The sequence below is a fragment of the Chamaea fasciata genome, unplaced genomic scaffold (assembly GCF_029207755.1).
Source record: "Chamaea fasciata isolate MVZ Bird 193981 ecotype frontalis unplaced genomic scaffold, bChaFas1.0.hap1 SCAF_5, whole genome shotgun sequence".
Classification (NCBI taxonomy): Eukaryota; Metazoa; Chordata; class Aves; order Passeriformes; family Sylviidae; genus Chamaea; species Chamaea fasciata.
Genome location: NW_027094090.1, coordinates 13398902 through 13414669, shown reverse-complemented (window position 1 = coordinate 13414669; position 15768 = coordinate 13398902). Strand labels below are relative to the sequence as shown.

Below are 15768 nucleotides of genomic sequence, written 5' to 3'. Positions count from 1 at the left end.
AATGTAATTCATGTGAGTGTATATGGACTTTGAAACTATTGCTTCATTCATCTCAAAATGGAAAGGCTTTGGTGGTGGCTCATGTGTGTGTTTGAGCAGCTGGTTTTGTCTTTCTCCTGTGTTAGTGAGAAATTTCATTGTAAGTAGTAAAAGCTGCTTTGTGGTATTATCTGTGCAGTGTGAATTTGTTTACACTGTTCAAACCAAGAAGCAGTGGAAGAACTCTTGAAGTTGTTAGAAGTTGGTTCTCATAAAAATTGAGCCAAGGAATACACTTACATATTTTCCATATGATATGCAGCATAGAACAAACCTTGCGGTAACTGGTAGCATTGTTTGTATTTCCTAGAGCAAAGAAGAGCTTGTTACTGTCAGACACCAGGAAAAAGTATGACCCAAACATTGCTGTCAGACAAAATCTTGTGTTTGGTTATCGCAGAGAAAATGAGAATTACTGTAGTCCACATAACACTATGATATGCAGAAACCTCCTGTTTCCTTGGTACTATTGCATGCTACTTTGGTTTTGCTGACTGCTTCTCTATGAATTAAAAACTAAAGGTTCACTGCATGGGTGCCCACACAATTCAAAAAATAATCTAAGTGCAGCCAGTTCTTGTACATGCCTCAGCAGTGAGGCGTGGCTGTCAATAGCCATTTTGGTTTAGGATCCTAGTTCTGTTTCAAGGCAAACCCACTGACTCATCTGTTCTCTGAAATCTTAGCATCTCTCAACTAAAGCAGTTACTGATAGTGAAACCAATTCTTAGTCCATATCAGTGTGAAGTCAGAAAAGATAGTGTAAATCACCTCCAGTTCCTGCTAAATTGCTGAATTTCATATTCAAGTAGACTGTTTTCCTTACAAAGTCCCTCTTCTGGCAGGGTGGTAGTAATTGATCAGGGGAGAGCCAGTAGCTACTTAATTTGCCTCTTGTGGTACTTGATGTTAGTGGTAGCTCACTGGGAGGTGAGGCTAATTTGTCAACTTATGTGGTGGTTTCAATTAACCTGTTTAACCTTGTTATGAAACAGACTTAAAATGGACAGTTGCAGTCACCACTTGCTGTCCATTAAGCTGACAAGTGCTCTGAATGGATGTTCTACCACATCAGTGCTTCTGCTGTCAGCCAGAATTGGTGTGACTGTGTCCCTTGTGTGATGGAGTTGTCTTGGGTTTTTGAGGATGATTTGTAACAGGTTTCTCTCCTGCAAACAGGTATTGCAGCAGTTCTCTGCATCATGTAGATCAGTAAGACTGAGCAGAAGCAAGAGCAGATTCCTGATTGTAACATTTCAGTGTAGTAGGTCTTTTCAGGAAGTTCTCCAGAAGTGATGCAAGTACTCCTGAGCTCTGCAGAATTCTCAAAATACTACTCCTCCAGTTGATTTTCATGCACTGTGAAGAGTGTACCCCATGTTCTGTTGTAGCACAGATGCCATGGATGATAATTTACTTTTTTACTGACATGCTGAGGGTTTGTTTATTAAGTATGTACTAAAGATGTTCCCATTGCACATTTTTTGCCTCTTCAGTTATATTTTTATTGCTGTCATGCAACTATGAGATTTAAGACACACAGAACAGTGTAACGTGTTTTCCTGAGGCAGTAAGAATTTTTTCTTTAAAAGTACCTCAGCAGTTACATTCTTTCTCTGGCACTGATTTGTTAATTAAATATGAAATATACTTTACTCTAAGCTGAAATATTACACACGTACTTCGAAATTCTTAAAAAAACTATTTATGCTGTAGATAATGAAAACCACGTTTTAAAGGAAGTTTTATATGCGTGATACAAATTACAGCGTGTTCCTTGATCTATCAATAAATATTTCAGAATGTAGAAATACCTTTTTATAAGCAACATTGAAACACCTTTTCTTTCAGTTCTGTTCATATGGCAGTCGCTTAATGGGAAGAGGGTACTATGTCTTTGACAGAAGATGGGACCATTTTCGATTCGCACTGAACTCCATGGTAGAAAAACACTTGAACTCACAGATGTGGAAGTAAGTGGGATTTTTACACTTGGTGGGTAATTTACGTTTTTAATTCTGTAAAATTTCTAAATTAAACTCTCCATGGCCAATGTCTGTAAAATTACCTCTATTGAGGTATAGCAGTAACATATACAAATCTTCTCTGTTAAGGAATATACAGCCCAACAGAACAATCTCTTAGTCTGATGTAAATTTCTGCCAGATTTAGGACTCTTTCTAATCCCTAAGAATCCAGATTTTTGCTTAGAATTTTATGCCTTTATCATGCCCCTGTATCACCCATTCAGGCTTTGCTGTGCAAGGCTCATGGGTTGTAAGATAAGGAGCTTGGTGCACATCTGTCTGTGTGTAAAATGGAACATGATAGGTTTTTAATCCATAGTGCCCTTACTGCCTTTGGGATCTTAAAATTCTGATTATTACTCACTCTTGAAGCACCTCGCCATCGCATAAGCAGGTTCCAAGCACTATAGGCTTTGACTACACAGATCCATTGAAGTATACTGCACTTCTAAAATAGGTGTTAATTCTTAAAAAAAAAAGTAATTAAAAGTTAATGGCATCTGCAGATAGGATTGATTTTTTGGGGGTATTCTGCTACAGAAAATGCATTCTGCTTCCAGTGTAATGATGCTAAAGTGCAGTGTTTCATGTCACTGTTTATTATCAGGACTGTGTTATATTCTTTGGATGCCAACCATTAGATAAACAAGGTTTGATTTTTATTTAAACATGTATTTTTAAGCACTAAAGCTTGTCTTGTCTGACTAACCTGGTAACTTAATGATAACAGTGCCATTGTACTAGGAGACGTAGTTTGGAAAGGGTTGGTTCTGCCATAAAACGGCCAGTTTCATGTCTGCTCAGAGACTGATCATGCTCGATCTGCTTTGTAAATTTGAAAACTAGTGTCTGTCACCTTCCACAAATAAAAATATTTTAGTTTCCTTATGTAGGAAGATTAAAATTTCTTACCTATTGGCTTTGTTTGTCAGGAGAAAAGATGCTTGGGCATCTGAAAAAATATGTACCACCACTAGTACAAACTAGTACAGAAAACAAAACCTCTATAGTAGTTATTTGATACCAGAAGGAAACAGGCCTTATCCTGCTCCCACTAAATCTGATTTTAAAAGTTTTCCCAAATTTTAGCTGTTTATGTAATCTCTAATACTTTAATGAGCTGCAGCCATACTCACTTGTCTGTATAACACAGGAAGCTGACAGTGCCTAATCCCTGTTTTATTCCTCTGCTGTCCCCAACCCTCCTCTGGACTGTCCTTTCCCTGTGCTCCCCAAGCAGAGCTGGGTGTGTGGCTGCTATTCTATAGCTCCACAGCATGGCCAGAGGTGCAGGGATGCAGGGCCACCTTCTCAGAACTGTAATAGTTACAAAGTACTTTTATCCCTAGTGCTCAAAGTACTTTGCAAAGGTGGGTAGGAATTGTTGGGCCTTCTTTAAAAGAAGCCTGAAGGACAACTCTGATAAGCAGCTTTGTTTGCATTGCAAGTGGCAGGCAGCAGGACTTCCTCATTTCTGGCAGCATGGACTGTGTGTAATCCCTTATGTAACTGTGTCATAAACTCCATAGGAGGAGTACCTGGAGAGAACATTTGTCATTAGGATTTGATTTATGATAAAACAGCACACCCAGGGCTGCTCTTTTATTGTACTTCTGGGAGGGCAAGAGTAAGCACTTAAAAATGGGAAAGGTGTCAGTAGTGAGGATAACAAGGGCAGAGTTATGGGGCTGTATATTTGTATTTATATTTATATTTATTCTCTGAAAAGAGAAATAGGATTAAACTCTGAATTAAATTTAAGTCTAAATAATGGGGAAAGCTCACATAATAGTTTTCCAGGAGACATTATGAAGGTCTGGTTCTTTGATAAAACCACATTAGAAAAAATAATGGATGATGGCTGAATGGAAAGGAATTTGAATACATCCTACTAATTTCACAGATAATGTTATTATACTTTCTTCTCAAAAGAGTATTCAGGTTTTTATAAAGCTTATCAAGCTCTCTTGAATATTTTGTCAATTTTTCAGTATCAGTGAAAATCAATCAATAATTTACCTGTTTAATCCCATCTAACCAGCTTTCAAATGAGCTGTTGGGAACAGCACTGCATTTGGAAAGGGATGATCTTTCCTCTTTACGCTCAATGATTAAGTGCTTCACAACCCCCCAGACTGTCTCATCTACTACCTCAGTGAAATCTAACCTATGAGTTTAGGTTGATATTGAAACTGTTCCACAACTTGAACTTTGAAGCAAAACATATGCAATTATGCATATGACTAAACTATGAACATAGTGACTGGGATATGTATTGGTACCACAGTCAGGCATTTTATTTGCATTTTTTAATTGTTTGGTAAAATAAGAGGAGGAAAAAGGAAATGAAATTTGTAATAATATGTTTAAATTGTAATACTGTGCACTTAATTGCTGTATGTGATTAATAGAATAGGAATCAAAATAATAGTGAACTAGGTTTGCCTTTTTGAATAAGATAATGGAAATTTTTTCCTGTCTGCATTGTTTGGATGGAATTTTTTATGTATCTCTTCTTTTTTCTTTCCTTTTCTTTTCTTCTTAGGAAAATTCCTCCTGCGGCAGACAGTCCCATGCCTTCTCCAGCAGCACATGTCTCCACTCCTTTTCCTGCATCAGTCTTACAACCCTTCAGCAACCCCAGTGCGGTGTATATTCCTTCAACACCTATCAGCTCAAGAATCACTTCTTCTTACATAATGACATCAGCCATGTTATCAAATGCAGCCTTTGTGACAACAGCAGAGACAAATTCCATTATGTCACACACCACAGCTTTTCCTCACGTGGCTGCAAGCCTAAGTATCATGGACTCAACTTTTAAGGCGCCATCAGCTGTGTCACCAGTGCCAGCAGTCATCCCTTCCCCATCCCACAAGCCATCCAAAACAAAAACCAGCAAATCCTCAAAAGTGAAAGACCTGTCGTCTCGGAGTGATGAGTCTTCAAGTAACAAAAAGAAAAAGCCGCAGTCGTCGTCTTCATCGTCGTCATCATCCTCATTATCTTTGCAGACATCTTCCTCATCTTCATTTTCAGGGTCCCACAAAAAGAACTGTGTCCTGAACCCCAGTTCAACGTTGAACTCCTATCAGGCAACATCCTCCTATAACAGTGTGTCTGTGCACAATACCAATAATGGAACAAGCCCACTCAGTGCCAAATCGGAGCCCTCAGGACGGACTTCATTGTCAAGTAGTTCAACAGACTCAGTGAAACACATGAGCATGGTAGTGAGCAGTATTGACTCTTCTAATCTGTCTGTATCTTCTCTCGTGCACCACTCAGGGGACCACTCCCTGGGAGCACATAATGCAGTGTCTTCTCTACCCCTTTCTTTTGACAAATCAGAAGGAAAAAAACGTAAAAACTCTAGTTCTAGTAGCAAAGCCTGTAAAATCACTAAAATGCCTGGTATGAATAGTGTTCATAGAAAGAGCACTGCCAACCTTATTTCTGCGGTGCCAGATCCTACAAGCAGCTCCATCTCTCGGCAGGTAAGGGACTCTTCCAGTTATTTTTTTGCAGATCATGTCTGACTTCCTTGAAATATTTCATGCATTCTGAAAAGAAAATACCACATTTGCATCAGATGCGTTTTCATCACACAACTTACTTTCTAGGTTCATACAGAAACGTATTTGTATTTGTTTTGTACCAGTCATAGAAAGATGTTTTGAGAGTTAAAAAAATTATATATATATATACTTTCTCAAAATATTTTTATGAGATTTTTTATTCAATTATTAAAGTAGCTATTTGTATCTCTGAAAGTAAAAGTGAATGTCCAAAGTGGATAAATAATTTTTAGATTTTTTTTTTCTTAATTCTCATCTCTCTGAAATAAATTGTGTTATTGAAAGAGGAAGATGAGACTCAGAATTTCTGTTTATTTCTTTTCCCAAACTTGTTGCTGGTTCAATTCCTAATGTTATGCAAGTCTCTTCATATCTCTTCTGTAAAACACATATGCCTTTCTCTTGGGGAGGGTCTGAGGTGCCTGACCTCCGGTGTTGTTTCCTGTTTGAAACTGGAAAAATTAAGAAATTTAGATCTTAACCAGATGACCTTTAGTGGACATTTGGTTACCTTTTTCAGTGTGCATGTGTTCACAGAATATTGAAGCCAGGGCAGCAGATAAGGTTATACACACTTGCCTCGTTGATAGCAAGAGAACTTTGGCTCCTCTTTCAGTGGTGCTGTATAAGGACAAAAAAGTAAGATCTGGTGGGAAAACTGCCAGTACAATCTTTATAAAGATCTACTGTTTCATTCTGCTGCCGTGTCCAGTGCTGTGCAGTGCACACAAAACAGCCCTTGGCCCTGGTGTCTGGAAGACAAAGCCATAGAAAATAAGATACCTCAGAGAATCCAGAGAAGGTAGCTTAGGAATTTTTTTGGTTTGGTTTGGTTTGGGTTTTTTTGTGAAACTCTCATTTTCTAAAGATGTTGCACATAAAAACAAGTGGAATTTGGAAAAAAAGATGGTAAGGGCAAAGCAATCCAAAAGTAATATGACAGAAAAAGGAGAGGAAAAAAGGAATAAATGAATCCTAAAGCCGGTATGAGAGACAGAGTGAAGGTCTCAAAGAATGGCCTAGCAAGTATATTTTCTCTTTCCTACTTCCAGCAGAGATGCCACAGAAATGGCTTGTTTGGCTTTTTGAAATGGGGAGTGGCATTGTCTTTCTATTGTATGCCTCTTAAATGTGTCCTGCAATCAGAACTGATCTTCAAGTAAATGAAGTCAGCAGAGGTTGCTGTAAATTCTTCCTTCTGTCACACAATCTGAATTTCGAAACACGTGTGCACAAAAAGATTAAATTGCCCTGAGATTTAAGGTGTCTAATGGAAAGAAAAAGTAAGTACAACTTGGTACTTTGGTACAAACATGGATAACAGGAAATGGATTGTATCATCTTTTCACAGGACACAGACTGCATCTGTAGCTAGTGCAGTGTGAGGAAGTCGTACAGAGGAGGTTCTGAGTTCAAATTCTGAACTCTGTTGGGATCAACTCTGTTCTTGTGTGTCATTCCTGTTTCAATTTGCGATGTATTTCATCGTGTTGCGCAGTAATAGAAGTAAATAAACCACAAGAAATCGATCAGAAGTCTTTGCTGAATATTTGTAAAAATGTAATTCTGACTAATATTTTTTCTTAAGTGAGAGGTTAAATATTTGTACTGAGTGTTACAATATACAGATATTTAAACATGTTATATAAATATAATAACGTGTATATGTATATATATATACAGGTGCATACATACATATATATGTATACATGTATATATGTATATATGTAAAAGTTGGTCACACTTTCCTCTCACACTGCTGGGTTTTGGAGCTATGCCCATAGTGAAAAATAGGAGGTAAAATGGAGTCAGTTGTATTTCGGAAGTCTAGCTGGCAGCTAATTGTCTTTGTGACAAGGATACTGTATGCAATACAACATAAATGGAATTTGTACCCATTTAAGCATATGGGTCAAATAATATTACATACTCTACATGTGTCTATTGAAGCTCTGTAGAATACAATACTTAAATTCCCTTTTAAATTGTGCTGTTTGACTTGCTGTGTTCTAGTAATGCAATTACAGTAAAAATCCCACCCAAAAAAATGGCATGGCTTAAAATCTTGCACCTGTTCCTTCAGGTAATAGAGCAAATTGAAGAGACTAAGAACACAGCAACAGGTGATAGATTCAGGTATAGTTTTCTTCTTTATCCAACTCTAGACTGGATAGATAGTAACTGGAAGTGTTGACCATTGGCTTTTGAAGTACATTTTATTTTTAAAAGACATCGAGGAAAAAAAGGGATTTGAATTTTGGCCCCCCATTTATGCTTTTGAAATGGTGTTTCCCATCATTATAGACCCAAGACATCTGGGAACCTTTTTTTTTTTTTTTTGTTTCAGAGTGCTGTACCTGTTCAGCCTGTGACTATTTCTCCATTTAAAAGGAGGACATGTATTTATTATGGAGGGGTTTATGAATGCTGTAATGGTGTATGTAGAGAAGAAAGATTTGCAGGTGTGTCCTGATACAAGGCTATGTATCTTTAGTCAAGATTTGTAGTTGAAGAATGGTATCCTCTAGATAACAGCTGTGACAGACAAAACAAGCTGAAGGGAGCAGGACAGGCAAAGGCTCCTCCTTTTAATCTTCAAGCACCATGGGAGCACCTTCAAAACCGGCTGTAAATAAAAGCTTTAAACATTTATTCTGGACAGAATGTGAACAGAGAACATGGTTTCAAACATTCTCTGTGTGAGAAGGGGCAGGTGTGGAGAGGAAGAGAGAGGCTACCTTTCACTCTGTACATGAAATGGCAGAATAACAAACGATGCTGCGGAAGGGAAGGAGGAAGCTGCTCTTGTGAAGGCCCTGCCAGCCAATGCCACAGCCCCACCAAGCCAATAAGAAACTGGCTGCTGCATTTCTCACTGTTCAGGGGACAGGTCCTTGCTAACTCTCCATCAAAGGATTAAAATGATGTTACTTGAAGTCAGTGACTTTGTAAGCAACTATTCACACTGCAGTCATCTGCCATTTGCAGACAGGTGTCCGTGGTTAATTTTTATCAGTCTTGTAAGCCCTGAGGAACTACTCCTCTGACTCAACAGCTGTGTCCCTTCTTGTATCGCAAGAGAAACACCTACACCACATTTACAAGTCATTGTAGAAAAACCTGTGACAGGCTGCTCTTGCAGAGTGCTGCAAATTCACAAACATTGAAAAAAGGAGATGGAATATTGCAGTATTATAACTAAATACTTTTTAAATGTATGTATGTGTACTACAATTTACACTCATTCCCAAAGTTCTCTGATGCAGTAAATGGATACAAATGCAAATCTGAACCTCTGGAATTTGGTTCTTGTGATTAATATTTGCTTTATTGAGTAATGATAGATTGAAAAAATTACATAACTTAGGGCATGCCCTGGTGCTTGGCTGCTTGGTTTAAGCTCCCCAAGAGTGGGGAAGGTCTCCTGGGGAGGATCCCATGACCTTGAGCACTCCATGTTCCCTGGATAGCTGCTCTAAGTGACTCCAGTAACTAGAGAAACCAGTATTTCAGTCTAGAGAGGTGGGGGGGTTACAGTTTATATTCCCTCAGGAACTGTTTTGTATATTATTTTCTGACCTGTAACGGTATATTTATGTGCCTTTTAAGACTATTTAAAATATACAGGCTCTGAGAGGTAATGGTGATTCTGTCTGAGGCGTATCTTTTGCAGTAGCTAAATACCTGTGGTCCAAATGCGACGCGATTAGTACCACGTTACGCAGGGAAGGGAAGGCCATCACCAGCATCTGAATTCAACTGACAAATATGCCTCTCAATACTGCTCAATTAATGTTTTTCAGATTGGAAAAAATAGCAGTGTAGCTTTGTCACAATCCAGTCCTTCGAGTACATCAAACCCAGTACACAACAGACAAGTAAGTTGCTTTTACAAAAGTGTACTTAAGTAGTCTGCAAGCAGTTCTGAAACATTTTATACTATAAAACCTTAAAATACAATTTCTTTCTGAATACAGTTCTTTATAGAATCTGCCTTTTGATGAACTAATACTAGATTTCTCCTCTCATGCAATTTTTTTCCAGCTTTTTTCCCCTCCGAGAATTATGAATTACAAATTTTTTGCTTGTTTTTCACCACCTGTATTACAGCTCAGGTTGGCTCATGTGCTGCTCACTGGCTGTTGCTTTGGTGATAGAGGCTCAGCAGCAGCAGCAAATCTCTTGGTTTTTCTATCCAACTTCTCCTGCTGAGCAGGATGGCACAGCAGAGTCCCCAGACTGGCACAGGAGGGACAGCATTTAAAAATAGGCCAGAAGTGAAGCAGCAAAGGGAGAGCAGAAACAGGACAGAGAAGATGAGGCACTTGACTATTCAGGGAAACTAATCTGAAAGCATAACTAACCCATGTGTAATGTGAGTTCTCCTTAAACAGGCCATGAGTCGGATAATGATAATAAATGCTGTAACTCAGCTTTTTTGATTTAGCCCTCATCTGTCTGGAGGACTGCTACACAGATTGATTTTAATAAGGCCCCTACTATTTGACTCTCCCATTTTAGTACTTTATCAAGATTTTAATATCAAGTTCTTTAGTGTGAAAACGTTTCACACCTCAGCAACAAATTGTCGCAAGTAATACAGAGGATCTTTCTGTACAGCCAGTGTCTTAGAATTCTGTTATGTATTCTGGCTAAATTATGCATGAATAATTATTCCAAATGGTTGTGCTGCTTAATTTCTGCTGTGTAGACACAGGAAAAGAATAGTAATGATAACCCACCACTGTATGCCCATTCAAAATACTCTGAATCACTCATCTCTTGAGATGAACTGCCAAACAGTAAATTTATTTTTTTTTCTCTCACTTGCTGAACACAAAGCAATATATGTATGGAAGAACTACTCTAAAGGGAAAAAAGTAGAAAATTTCTTCATACTTCTAGAGAGTGGCATGTTCCTGTGTGACACTGTCATCCAACTGCCAGCAACAAACTGTTCTGAAGTGTAGAACTTGTTTTTGTTTTAACATCTTGCTCCTGTGTTAGTATAACATATATGCTACCCGAGGAGCAGAGCTTGTTGGGATCTGTTGCTTAGATCCCATGGGGAAAACCTAAGAGTACAAAACATTAATTTTGTGTCAGCTCTATGTAAACTGAGATTATTGCAGATCTTTTCAGTTGCCTGTTTTCATAACTTTATCAAAAATAGAAGTGTTTGCTTGTTTTAAGCCCCACAAACTCTTTATTTTTAAAAATATGTTTCTATTGGTTTGGTTGTTGAATGTGGAGCTCTAAGTACAAATACAAAAAAACCAAGTTGATACTAAGTTTTATTAAACTTTTTAAAAAAACTTACACAGGATTTTAGTATTTGGAACCATGAATAATGATTCCCTATTTAATAAGTGCTTGTCACTGTCAAATCTGAGCTGCTTAGTTGGCAGCTTTTATCTCCAATCTAGCAATTGAATAGTCTCTAAATAAAAGTTTTGTCTTAAACAATGCTGTAATATTTCATTATGAAGGTGTTAACAATTAGGTAACAATAAGTGGATCTAGAAGTATATGCTGTGTCAGTAAAGGTATTACTGTGGAAGCCAAGCTCTCTTGTTTTGAATGTTACTGTTGCTATAACCATGATAATCAGGGAGTCCAAGTAAAGCAAGGTCTGCAGGCAATCTCTGCTATACACCAGGGTTTATAGTTGGAAAAATCTGGCAAGTTTTCATGAATACATCACAACAACAGACTTCTAACAATGCACTTGGAAGCATTGCAGCTGCCAAGCTGAATGTGCATATGGAGCAGGTCCTCTGGGCTGTGTTCCCTGGCCAGGCAACCTGGCGGAGCTGTCTGCTGGTGCAGAGGGGGAGCCAAAGGGAGGAGGAGATTGTTGTTCTCGAGAGATGGAAGTGGGGTCCATAACTCATCACGGGGCTGAGTGGCTGGGTGAGAATGTGGCATTTGGAAGATGGTGTTGAGCTGTAAACCCGGTCTCGTTTGCACCTGTGACCACCCGGAGAGCTTCCCGCTGGTCTTCCCAGAGCAGCTGGTCGGTCGGAGGGAGAAGACACACAGCAGTGCTGTGAAAGTCACCTGCCACCCATAACTGAGTGTTTCTCATTATTGAGCTGTGAGCTGAAGGTGGCCTGTAGTTGTTCTGACGTCACAGGAGAAGCTCCTTTTGATCATTTGCTCCATGTGTTGAAGTTCATTTGGGTACTCCCATGGAACTGGTGGACCATGAGAATTGTTGTGGGCCTGTCACTTCATCTCCCATTGCATTAAACTCATTAACATCAGGTTAAACTCAAACAGACTCTTCTCAATTATGTTTAATATGAATATTGCTGCCCCTCTTTGAGCCCTGAACTAGGGATTGTATACATGAAAGCGTGCCTGTTTTTCCAACTATTGTTGCCTTAGTAAAAGAAATACTACTTTTCCCTACAAAAACTACTTCGTCTTTAACAAAAATTAATGGAATGGTAGTTTTACAGTCAAATTATTTGTGCCTGTATGTATTAAAAGTTTGTTTTCTCCAGCTTTTATTCTTGTTCTAGGTTTTTAACTAATCAAGTCTTTTTGTCTTCATAGTGCTTTTAGGTGCCTGAAAGTGTTAACACTTCAAGACCTCAGTATGCGGTGGTTTTTAAATACTGAGTAACTAGATCATTTTATTAAGGGAAGGTGACAACGTGTATGCTGTGTGAGGATTCCTTGTGCATGAAAACATGCTGTGTAAAGGAAAAGATTCTTCAGAGTTGTCGTCTAATTGCTGCTCTTTATTTGTAATGATAACCAAGTTAATGAACATGAGATTCACCAAAGCTTACTAAAATCAGACCGTCCCAAAAGGAAATGTGCCATTTATTCAAAGCAGTTCCTTTTCTTAAAGGTCTAATGTAGTCAGCAAACAGGGAGGAAATTTAGTTCAGGGACTTGAAATAAATTCCTGCTTTGAGTACTGTCAGCCACAGACATTATTGAAGTGTTTTATACCAAAAGACATTGTGTGATTTTGAACCTGGCTCTGGTTTCTCTTTTAGAAGACATCAAACCGGACTGGTAGAATAAGGACTCTTCCATAACAAGGAAAAGGAACCAGCCTATAATCTCTAGCTCTCAGCAGCCCTACTCCACAGGGTTTTTCTTTTCTATGTCCTGCAGATGGATTTAATCTTTTATGAATTTGTGGTTTTAAAGAGAATTAAATTTACAGAAAACTGTAATAGTGATTTGTTTAGTTTTTCCACTTGTATTTGCCACTGATCTGTGCGTTCTGCTTGGTTATGTTTCATGCCTTTTAAAGCTGTTAGCGTTGCAATGCTCCCTTTGTTTCCTAACCAGAACACAATGGACATTCCAAAAAAAAAAAAAAAAATCCAGATCATGATTTGAATTTATTTAAAGGATTTCCAAATTTTTTCATTAAATAAAAATTACAGTAATTCTGTATTTAAGCTTGTCCTATGGATAAAATTTGAGTGCATTTCTTAGTAATTTGCAAACAGCTGGGGCACTGCAACTTTAGGGACTAATCCTGATTGGTGCTCTGTACCTACAGCATTTAATAATTTCAGTGGGAATTCTGAGTGTTCAGCCTCTTCCAGGATCAGGCTCTTAAGGAATCTATACTTCAATCAATGCATAGCAGAATTTTGCACCAAACTGTAATTACTGTTATCAGGGCCCAGTGTGTAAAATCCCCATATCTTGGGGGACTTCCAGACCCTTAAGAACACAGCACTTGATAACTTCAGTGAGCAGTTTGGGTTTGCGAGGACAGGAGTTGAGCAGATTGGCTTGCATTAATAGAATTGCACTGACAGTGTTTCTTATAGGATTACTGAATAATTTTTTAATAAAATATAGATTTTATAATCAGGAAGCCAATACTAGGTACTGGAACAATAGTACAGAGGAGTTAATTTTTATTTCTACAGTGTTAAAAGTGCACTTATATGCTGGTTTATTTACATCTTGGGGAAAGGCGAGAGACTGCAAATAGGGAGATTATTACTACTTTCTTTTTTAAAAAAAGAAGGGTTAAGGCAAATTTTAAGACTAAAAATGTTTAAGCAATTATAAACAAGGCTAGACCCTTTGAAAAAAAGTTTAGAAATATTCTTAAAATAAATTTTTATAGTGTTAATTTTGTAATAATTTATGTTTTGCTATACTTCAGAGCTAACTGACCGGTATAGTTTCAGAAACAGTATGAAACTTAGGAAAGTTTAAGCAATGTTTATATTTTTAAAATGTTCTTTGAATTATGTTTTTATTGTACATTTCTTCAGACTGAAAAATGTGTACATATCTTTGTTATTTTTGCACAATTTTTGTCTTGTTCAGTTTTAGGAGCAGTACTATGTTGATTTTTTTAATTTATTTTGAGTTATAAAACTGCAGGATTTTAAAAATCTCAGTAACAAAGTCATCCTCTGTAATCAATGAACTGCTATTTCTAGTTGTTGAGGGAAAACAGTGGTTGTGAGATTCAGTGGTTGCTTCTGAGAAATAGTGCTAATCAGTGACTGAAGGAGCAATTTTGTAGTTTTAGGAAGCTTTAGCTGTTTCCATGCATCTTTTAATTGGAAAGCTGAATTATGGAGCCTGTCCTTTGAATGCTGCTTAAATTTTATTTTCAACTGGCTTACACCTGACAGCATTTCAGGAAAGTTAAGCACGAAGTAAAATCCCGTGGTGTTCTTTCATCATCAAAGAATCATTATTTAATTAAACGTATCAGAAATTTTAGCCTGCAAAATGAAATGGAAGTCAACTTTTGGAAAAAAAGTGGATACAAACTGGACCAGCCTATAATGCATTCTTAGTGTAGCATTCACTCGTAGTTCTTTTTCTTCCCCATTTGCCTGAAAACCTTGTGATTTGTTTCCAGCAATAGAGGCTCAGAAGCTTTGGTTGTTACACATACGCAATGCATAGGCCCGTCAGCCATAAAAAGCGACTTGGAAAACTTGTATGCCTTCTTTTGTATCGATGTAACAATTGTAAATAGTGCTGATCGACCTTTGTAGAGAATAGTTTATACAGCATATTCTATTATTGCTGATTCTCAGTGAACTATTGTTTTAAAAAAAAAGAAGAAAAAAAGAAATTTTTCTATTTACACCTTATATTTTGTTATGCTGTTGACCCATGGCACTTTAACAAAACTCTGTGGGTTTTGCATAGCTGGTCAGTCATGGGATATATTAAATAACTGTTGTTGCACAGAAATGAATTTGCACCTGCTATATTGTGCTTTCCTACTACAGATTTTAGAACCTTTTCCAGAAGACTTTTGAAGAAAGCATGTCCAATCATTCTAAGAAAAAAAAAATGCCATACTTGTACAGCCAATTTCTTTTCTACAATCCATATTTTGTAACACTAAGTATTTTCATTCTTTGTCCTGCACCTTTATGTATTAGCAGTATCAAATAGAATTCATTCCATGCTTGTGATAATTGTAAGCAGAATAAATGTCTAAAGTAGGTGTAAATAGTAAATTCTATGGCTTACAGTTTAAAAAAGGAAAACCAGAACAAACATGTATCTGATTGATACTGCCATGGTTCAACACCGGGCCTGGAGATATTCTCTAGTGAGCGATTGTATTTTTTGTTTTTTTGCTTTATTATTATTTTTTTTTTGTAACATGGCTTTGTAAATAAAATAATTTATATGTTTGTAAGAAACAGATGGAGTTTGTCATTATTTCTCTTTGCAAAACAAAAACGGCATGTATTGCAAGACTGCCCTTTCTCTTCCCAGAGGCTGAAATACACTTTGCAGATGCCCTGCACTGAGAATTCCACGGTAGTTCAAAGGATCTGCCCAGCTTTCTGTACAGGGCTGAATTGCCCTGGGATTATTTTTGGCATTCACGTCTAAAATATTTCTGTATTTACATGTCAAGACACGTGCAGCAATCAGCTACTGAGGTTTTTTGCACTGATAAAGCATTTTTAAATTCCTTTGCTTAGCTGAATGCATTTTCTCATTCCTTATCAGTGTAAGAATTAACTTTGTTACAGCTGCTAGATTTAGGAATTCTCACTTCAATGGGCAGTACAAATTTATAACCAGTCTTTTATGTCGTTAATACTAAAACCACAGCTCTTATCTAGGCGTTAAGATTCTTGTTCTGTGCA

General features: G+C 37.5%; 1 protein-coding gene across 7 annotated transcripts in view; it reads left to right on the top strand.

Moving 5' to 3' along the window:
- Positions 1-15316, top strand: part of ATXN7L1 (ataxin 7 like 1) — a 110610-nt gene extending 95294 nt beyond the window's left edge. For 6 of the 7 annotated variants that reach the window (XM_066182861.1, XM_066182858.1, XM_066182865.1 and 3 more), the window contains 4 exons: positions 1891-2012; positions 4612-5563; positions 9448-9522; positions 12658-15316. In XM_066182861.1, coding sequence (XP_066038958.1) covers positions 1891-2012; positions 4612-5563; positions 9448-9522; positions 12658-12699 — 1191 coding nt within the window. In that variant the 3' untranslated portion in view covers positions 12700-15316. Of the gene's footprint in view, positions 1-1890; positions 2013-4611; positions 5564-9447; positions 9523-12205 lie in introns of all 7 variants that reach the window. The other variant, XM_066182859.1, reaches the window with a different exon arrangement.
- The last annotated feature ends 452 nt before the right edge of the window (positions 15317-15768 follow it).